Raw genomic sequence first — 9,138 nt, forward strand, 5'->3', positions numbered from 1 at the left:
GGTTGGAAGCCGAGTGCTTACCCACGGAGCCACTAGCTCCTCTTGAGTGCCCCACCCGCCCTTAAATCATAGAAGATAAGGGTGATAAGACTCAAAGGTAGGAAGAACCATGACCTAGAGAGAAAGAGCTGCAGCCAGAGGTAGAAGGCAGAGGCTGGAAGTCTTGAAGCAGGGTTGAGGGAAGGGGTTTGGAGCTGGGAATTCTAAGGGGAGAAGAACGACTGGCAGAGAAGCGAAAAGAACAGGGCAACCCGTCGTTTCCTGCACACCTGCGGATTGAAATAAAGGTGCCTGGGAGGGAGGACGAGGGTCAGGACTGTGCAAAATACGGGATCTGAGGCTTGGAGGAGACTGTCTACTAAGGAAGGTGCACTAGGGTCTGAGAGAAGTCTGGGGCCTGAGAAGGGGTCTCTGGGCTGCGGCCTAAGGAAATAAGGATGCTTCAGTGGGGCTACCGCTGGGAACTAGGATTGTAGGGTGAAGGGGAATTGGTGCAAAAATGAAACCTGAGGGCCGAGTGAGGAGCGAGGCTTGGATGCGGCGCTAGGACGTGCTCAGGGCCTGCGAAGAGGGTCACAGGGGAGGAGGGACGTTTAAGTACACGTGGTGGGGGGCTGAGGGAAGGGATGCAAAAGACTTAAGTGGTGGAGAAGGGGGCACTAAGAGTGGGTGTGATGAAGTGGTGCAGTACATGGGCTGGGGGCTGCAGAGCGGCACCGGAGGATGCGTGGGGCTGAGGACGGGCCGCAGCGGGTTGAGCCAGAGGTCCCCGGGCCTCCGGGGACGAGGGACGAGAGGCGGGAGGCCCGGGAGAAGAGGGCACGGGGCGCGCGTCCCCACCGTACCAGGCTGCGCAGATTGTCCTCCTGCGACTCGATAGTGAGCGCGACGGTCCCGGTTAGCGTCCGGCGAGTAAAGTCGACGCTGCAGCGCAGATGCAGGTGCTTGGTCCGGCAGACAGAAGCCGGAGAGGCAAATGAGCACGTATCCACTACCTCCGGCATGGCTCTGGTAGTTCTGCTGCACACCGATCCGCACCCCAACTCAGCTGCTAGACTGCCCGATTGAGAGCGACCAAAGGAGGGAGGGAGGTAAAGAAGAGGAGGGATTCGCGGTGCTCGCTGGGAAAGGAAGTTTCTAAAAGTCAGAGGAGAGTGGGGAATACAATGGATGGAACTACAAGGTCCATGGTGCAGCGCGACAAGGAGTGCGCTTTGCTACCTGGGAGTGAGGGAGTGTGAGTGTGTGAGTGTGTGTGTGTGTGTCCGTGTCTGTGTGTGTGCTGAGGGAAATGATAAATGGAACGGGGAAGTTTTACCAAACGTTTCCCTTTTCCATTCAACTTCAGTGGAAGCTGTAACAAGAACAAAAAAATGCGAACATCGGAGAGGAGGAGGCAGCGTCGAAATAGATAAGAGTCTTGTCAGGAAGTTGTCATTTGTGCAACTCCTCGTTAGTATAGTGGTAAGTATCCCCGCCTGTCACGCGGGAGACCGGGGTTCGATTCCCCGACGGGGAGGCACCGGTAACTCTTTTTCCCACCTGTCATTTCATAAACGCGAAAATAAAAATGCTCATCCGAACGTTCAGAAAGCTAACATAAGAAAAAATAGTCACTTTCCAGTTACCTGTAAGATTTATATTTGTCAGAAATGTTTCGTTACTGGCTTGCTATGTCTGCAACTCAGCACAAGTGAACAGTTCCGCCAGTTGAACAAGTACTTATTCGGTGCTTATTACGTGAATTTCCAGGCGTTAGGGATCTAAAATCGAAGAGACCAACATTCCCATTTTAGCAATTTAGGCAGATTATTTCAATACACTGCAATGAGAAAATTTTATGCTACGAGCATGCGCTGGCCGCAGGGGTACTGCTGAGCCTGGATTTCTAGCTCAACTCTGAGACCGTTCCCAGAGAAGAGCACCCAGCGCCGTCGAGTCGAACTCCGACTCACAGCGACCCTATAGGACGAGGAGGGAGGATTTAAGGATGACTCGCCCTTAGGGCGGGGCTCAGAGCTGTAACTGGAGAAATTGGAAGAGATCAGGCGTTAAAGAAACTTTAACAACTGGACCTTTTCTCCTGAAGGCTTGAATGGGAAACCTACTGAATTTTAAGCAGGAGAGTGACATGGTCCGATTCATGTTATAAAGGGGAACACAATTCAGGGAATGAATATGACCTATCAAAGCCGGAGAGTTAAACTATTAAAATAGTCCGAGAAGAAAATGCTGGGGGCCTGACATAGGTCAGTGGAAGTAAGGGTTGAGTAGGAGCGATAGATGGAAGTACTACGTAGGATCTAAGTGGGATTCACAGAAGCTGGTGATTGAAAAGAAGCTTAAGATGACCCTCAGGTTTTTTGGCTGCAGTGGCTGGGCAATCATTAATCAGAGAGAGAAATTATAAGAAGAGGATGGACTTAGGTGAGAAGATGCAACATTCAATTTTGGACACATGTGGTTTGGAAACTGAGAGTCAGTGGAGCTGTCCATGTGATTCAGTTGGAAATTTAAGTCCATAGCTCTGGAGACTTGTCCGATATGAGAGCTATCACATATTTCGGTGGGTAAAACCATGATAGTGCGTAAACTCAACCCAAGAAGATTGTGTAGAAAAAAGAGCAGTGGAAACAAATTGGAGGCTGGGAAAATACTTGAATTTAATAAAAAGGCCTAGAGAAAGAGAAGGCAAATCTCAAATGCATCTGTTGTTGTTAAAATTGCTGTTAATTCCGACTCGCGGTGACCCCATGTGTTACGGAGTAGATCTGCTCCATAGGGTTTTCTTGGTTATAATCTTAACGGAATTGCCTGGCCTTTTTTTCCACGGTACTGGAAAAACTACCACTAAAATAAGGAGTGAAAAGTTTCCTTTGGATTTGGCTGTGGGGTGGGGGCAGGGAGATGGTAGTTTTGCTGACTTCTGTGGTTTGGTTGAATGTGGAAGTATTGAGTTGGGCAACGAGAGAAAAGAGGTAGAAGTAGAGCATAGGCTGTTGTTTCAAGAGGTTTGACCAGTGTGAGAAGGGAAGATCAAAGTTGTAGCTAAAGAGGAATTGCAGCACTGAAGAAGTGACTTTTATTTTTTAGGGCGAGAGAAACTTTAAGATGTTTAGAGATAGACATAAAAGAGTTTCTACAGAAGAGGAAGTTGCAGATGTAAAAGATGTGGGTGATAACTAATGGAGTGCTGGCATTGCTCAGTTCTTTATTGAGAGTGATCTAACAATTAAATTTGGCTCTAGCAAAAGAAAAATTTGCTATATATTTGGATGTATTGTGTTGGCCTCTGCAAGGCAAACGAAATAAAACAAAACATCCCAAACTATGAAATTCAATACCTTATATGGGCATAGATTCTAATTTCATAGGGCCAAAGAATCCATGTCATGATTAATATTTACAAACATTTTTTGAGCTTTAAAAGTGTTCAGGGTGTTACCAAATATAGGGAGGCAAATATGATACAATAGAATTGATTTATTCAAAGAATACACCATCAAATTATCTTCCTTACCTAATAATGGAAAAAGGATTGCTTTTTTATTTCTTTGAATAGAAAGAATGTCAGTATTACCATCTTTCATTAATGATTACCAGAAACCCATAGGGTTTATGCCACTGTGTTCAAGAAAAAATATCCACAGAAAACTACAAATGAATTCTTTAAATTGATTAATCAAAAAATAGCAAAAAACAAAACAAAACAAAAAAAACCAAACCCATTGCCACCCAGTCAATTCTGACTCATAGCAACCCTATTGGACAGAGTAGAACTGCCCCATAGGGTTTCCAGGGAGTGCCTGGTGGATTCAAACTGCCAACCTTTTGGCTTGCAGCTACAGCTCTTAACCACTACACCACCAGGGTTCCCTATTTAAAAGATACACAGTAGGATTTGTTTTCTAAGATGCCACTGACCCTAAATATAGAGTGTGCAAAATTAACAATTCACAAATAATAGAAGTGTTGTTTATTTCCAATGGTGAATTGAAGATATTTATTTATTTTTAATGAGGCTTTCTACTGGTTCTATAAAATGAGGATAGTATCAGGGTTCATCTACAAAACAGACTTTAGTAAAGATGAAAAAGATGATCTACATAAGGTTTTATGAAAAAAGAATTAGTACATAGATTTACAGAGTCATGAGAACAGGAAGTACTTCTAACCTGATGCTCACCTGGCAAAGTTACTTAACCCCTCTAACCTCAGCCCTCTCTGATAGGGGTTGTTGAAAGTATGAAATAAAATAATCTATGTGAAGTGCTTAACCCTGTGCTTGGCATAAAGTGAGCATTGTTACTTGTTAGCTGATATTATTACTGTTGGCTTTTATTTTGTCTGTTTTAATAATTATTTTATTTTGTTTTATTAGGAAAAGCTTTTAGGAAGACCTGAGAAATGAAAAGCAGCCAAGATTTGTTCAGCAAAGCAAGTTTCACCAAACTAGCCCTCTCAAAACAGTTTGCAATATTAGCAATGATCAAATGTTTTGAAATGAGTTTATGTTTTGGAAATTCAGGAAATTGCAATTGGTGCATTAGCACATTCCTTAAAAGGGCACAAAAACTTACTCTTCTTCTTCACATAGATCCTTTCTTTCTTTAAATATTCAATGCAATTTGCAGGTATTTATTGTGTGTGTTCTATTACACTGTACTATCGAGAATAGAGTTGGGGAAGGCTCCATCCCACTTGTTAGGGAATTTAAATGCTGGTACACAGCTCTACCAATGACCTAAGACAGCATGGTGTAAGGTGAAGGTCAAGGCCCAAGGAGAACTATAAATGTAGTTTTATAGGGACAAGCTCTATCCCTTTAGGGAGGATCAGGAATAACTTCATGGGCACTTTTTTAATATAGCATTTGAGATGAGACTTAAAGGATGAGCAGAATTTCAACAGGCAAAATTGTAGGGCCTGTAGAGTTGAGTACAGAGAATGAGGGATAAGCAGCTTTCCCAGTAGACACAATAGCAGAAATCAAGACAGGGAGCTGAAAGCAGGGGCATGTTTGATAAAGAACAATTCTGGGGGTGCAAAATCCTCCAAGTTTACTCAATGCTTCACACACTCCTTAATAATATGCCTTTCTGATTCATGACATATATCTGTTGTGGTACAGATTGCTAGTTGTTCCCTAACACATTATCTATTCTTTTCATCCTCAGTAGTAAAACCTCAGTATATAACTGTGTACATGATTACCCAGAGGATGACTACATATTCCAGCATTCTTTGCAGCTATTGCCATGTAATTAAGTCCTGGCCAATGAGATGTTGATTGGAATTGTCAACTATAATTTTTGGAAAATAACCTTAAGAAGTTTTTTTTTTTTTTTTTTAACCCTTTGTCTATTCTGTTATCTGGAATGCAGATATGATGGCTAGAACTCTAGCTGCCATATTGAATCATAAGATTGGAACTGAGGTTAGCCGAGCAGCAAGTTGGAAGGAGCCGTGAGCTGGAAGTAGCAAGGTCTCAGGGGATCATGGTGCCCTATGTGGACTGCCTACCTCTGGATTTCTTTCCTTGAAAGAGAAATAAACTTCTCCACTGTTGTTGCTGTTAGCTGCCATTGCATTGGCTCCTGACTTGGTGACCCCATATGTTAGAGAGTAGAACTTCTCCATAGGGCTTTCTTAGTTGTAATTTTTAAGGAAGCAGTTCCCCAGTCTTTCTTCCATGGAGCCATTAGGTGGGTATGAACTGCCAACCTTTAGTTTAGCAGCCAATGGCAGACCACTTGTGCCACCTAGACTCCTTCTCTTTTGTTTAGGACAGTGCTATTTTGGGTTTTCTGGCATCCATATGGAACTCAGTCTGTATTAAAACACCTGGTCTCGGTTGGATGGGCTTGTCAATTTTGACCCAGGTACTTGTCCAATCTATCAGTTTGCCACCACTTTATTATGAACTATTGCATAGTTTGAAAAATGTTATTTATCACATAGGTCTTTCTTCCCTCTGTCTTGTGTTATCTGCTACAGCATTCTGTATAATTTAATCATCTCACTACCTTGCTTATACTCTGTCCTATAGGGTCACTATGAGTCGGAATCAACTTGATGGCAATGGGTTTGGTTTGGGTACCTTGCTTAAAATCCTACAAGGTCTCACCAATATCTCCAGCAGATATTCTCTACCTTTTTTGGTTTGGGGCCCATTTTCAAATACTAGGCTATTTGACATACAATCAAAAGAATTAAAGGTGAATGTGTGTGTGTTGTGTGTATATGTTTATTTAAAGCAAGCTTTGGCAAATTAAAAAAAATCACTTATTATCTTTAATATATAATCATAGGTAGTACATTTGTATGATTTTCATGATTTTTTGAATCAGAAGGTTTTATTAAAATGAAAGATGAGTCTCATTTCTTGTTCAAGTTCACTTTCTTTTTTTTTTGCATTTGATGTCCTAATTTGAGAAATGACATGGAAAACTCTGGCAGCAGCATGCAGACTATTAAGTTGGGTTCTCTTCAAGATTGTCTCGCCATTTGAACAGAATGGCTGTCCATCTTGGCTCTGCCTGTCTGCGTGGTCTGATAATCCTTTGATTCTAACTCTTCATTAAGTTCTGCCTCTTGCCTCTTCCTTGCGGAAATGTGTATCTCGATTTTCAACAAGTTATTTAAATCACTCAGTTTAATATTTGGTCTGATAGACATTACCAAAGCAGTATAATCTAGTTGCTATTGAGTCAGTTCTGACTCATGGCAACCCCATGTGCGTCAGAGTAAAACTGAGCTCCGTAGAGTTTCCAATGGCTGATTTTTCAGAAGTAAATTTTGGAAGGTACCTCTGGGTGGATTTGAACCTCTGAGCATGTAAACTATTTATACCACCCAGGGACCCCAGAGTAGTATAACCTCCCTGATTTAAACCAAACATAATTCTACATATTCTGTATATTGGTCAACATGTTTACAATCACTGAATGACATAGAAACACAAAAGCCTCATCACTGTCTCATTGATCTAATTCCCACTTTCCTTTCCTATCTCATCCTCAATTCTTCCTCCAAACACTGTTCTCTGACTATACCTAAATTTCTGCCTGTTCCTTCAAACATTACCCTATCTCACAACTCTACTTCCTCACATATGCGTTCTCTCTCTAAGAACATTTTGCTCTTCTTTCTTCTCTTCACATTCCACCTGGAACATTCCCTGTCTGGCACTCTCAGTAGTTAGTAAGGTGAGAGCTTGGAAGGTACACCTGAGAATGAACTGAGGAGGAAGGCAGAGGCTCAACTTGAAAGCACTTGTCTATCATAAAAAGGAGCTTGTATCTTATCTTCAAGGCTGCAAGGAATCTCTGAAGGATCTTAAGCTGGGATATGCATGATCAAGACTTGCCTTGGGGAATGATTTCTCTCTGTGGCAGCAAGAAAGATAGAGTAAAGGGATGTGTGTGTTGGGGAGGGAGAAAGAAAATACATCCCCCGAGTTCACCCCTCTGACTGCCCCTTTACTTGTTGCTTTTGAAGACAAACATGTAGGTCTTTTCAGTCTTGAGAGTTTTATTGGTAATTGTCATAGGAAAACTGACTGCAGGGAAACACGGGAAGCTGGGAGACCAAACCTGGGGCTTTTGCAATAATCTAGGTAACAGATGATAATGACTTTGGAACAAGGAATTAGCAGTAGCATTGGTAAGACGTGAAGAAATTCAGCATAATTCTTGAAGATAGAGCTACCAAGATCTCTTGGCAGATTAGATGTGAAATGTGAGAGAAAGAAAGGCGTCAAGGATGATGCCAAGACTTTTGGCCCAAGAAATGGGAAGAAAAACTTTGATTAACTGAGATGGAGAGATTGTGGGAGGGGCAGACTGTGTGGTGGAGGGTAGCTGCAGGAGTTCAATCTTTCACCTGTTAAATTTGAGGTGACTATTAGTTACCCAAGTGGAGCTGTTGAGTAAGCAATTGATATGATGAGTATGGAGTTCAGGGGAAAAGCCTGGGCTAGAGATAGACATTTGGGAGTTAAGTATATAGATGGTATTTCAAGCTACAAAACAAATTGAGATCACCCAGGGGAATGAGTATTGATGGAGAAGTTCAAGGACTCATCCAGGTGCCCAGGGAGAAGAGGAGAAACTAGCAATGGACCCTGAGAAGGAATGGCCACTGATGTAACCAAGGGAGTGTGTGTCTTAGAAGATAAGTGAAGAAACTTTGTCAAAGAGGAAGGAGCTGTGTCAAATGTTTCTCTTAGGTCAGATGAGAACTGAGAATTGACCACACTGGGTTTAACAACATGGAGGTCATAGGTGACCACAGCAAGAGCAGTGTTGGTGGATGGAGCAGGGAAAGGCATAAAACCTGAATAAAGTAGGTTCAAGAAAGAATGGGAGGAGAGAGGAATTAGAATTAGAGATTACTGTTTGGAAGAGTTTTGCTGTAAAGGGGATTAGAGAAATGGGGTTGTGTTTGGAGAGAAAAGTGGGATTAAGAGAGAGTCTTTTGCTAAAATGGGAGAAATAAAAGCATGCTTGTATGCTGTTGGGAATGATCTAGTAGAAATGGAGCCACTGATGATGTAGGAGAGAAAGAGTAGATTTGCTGGACCAATGTTCTTCGTGTCTGGTCACCAGAGGATGGTATCCAGGCCACAAGTGAGGAAGTCTGCCTTAGCTAGGAGCACAGACCATTCACCTATAACCACGAATGAGAAGGTAGAGCATACAGGCGCAGATGCAGGTAGGTGGGTAGATGAGGTAAGGAGAATTCGTGGACTTCTGATTAACTTTCTCCACAAAGTAGGAAGCAAAGTCATTCATTGATGATGGAGAAGAATGAGGTGCTACAGTTTCAAGGGAAAAAAGAGATAGTATAACATAATCCTCCTGGAAAGTGGTAGAACGTATGAACTAGGGAAATGTAGTTTGGTTGCTGGAGGTTCTTGGTAATGGATTTAAAGGGTCAGCATTATTGTGTGATTTTTCTCTAGTCAGGTATGGCTGCCTGGGGGCAAGAATTGCACAAGTGGGATGATGGTTTAGCTGAGAGAATGTATACAAGCTGGCCAAGGGTGGCAGCAGGGTGAGGGGTCATTAGTGGTGTGAGAGACGGTGAAAAGGTAGAGTCAACAAACAGATTAGAGTTCCTCTGGGGTCAAAAGGT

At 42.6% G+C, this 9,138-nt stretch overlaps 1 protein-coding gene, 1 long non-coding RNA gene and 1 other non-coding gene across 3 annotated transcripts in view; 2 read left to right on the plus strand and 1 right to left on the minus strand.

The window, feature by feature from the left end:
* The window catches only part of LTA4H (leukotriene A4 hydrolase), a 41,683-nt gene extending 40,600 nt beyond the window's left edge, over positions 1-1,083 (minus strand). The window contains exon 1 of the mRNA XM_049884117.1: positions 846-1,083. Coding sequence (XP_049740074.1) covers positions 846-1,004 — 159 coding nt within the window. The 5' untranslated portion in view covers positions 1,005-1,083. The remainder of the gene's footprint in view (positions 1-845) is intronic.
* LOC126075902 (uncharacterized) lies at positions 215-6,298 on the plus strand. The gene is made up of 4 exons (XR_007517325.1): positions 215-287; positions 1,349-1,464; positions 2,374-2,566; positions 4,382-6,298. It is a non-coding gene; the product is annotated as an uncharacterized LOC126075902 (long non-coding RNA).
* TRNAD-GUC (transfer RNA aspartic acid (anticodon GUC)) lies at positions 1,448-1,519 on the plus strand. Its single transcript has one exon. It is a non-coding gene; the product is annotated as a tRNA-Asp (tRNA).
* Positions 6,299-9,138: the final 2,840 nt, after the last annotated feature.

This window comes from Elephas maximus, chromosome 4, assembly GCF_024166365.1.
Source record: "Elephas maximus indicus isolate mEleMax1 chromosome 4, mEleMax1 primary haplotype, whole genome shotgun sequence".
NCBI classification, from domain to species: Eukaryota; Metazoa; Chordata; class Mammalia; order Proboscidea; family Elephantidae; genus Elephas; species Elephas maximus.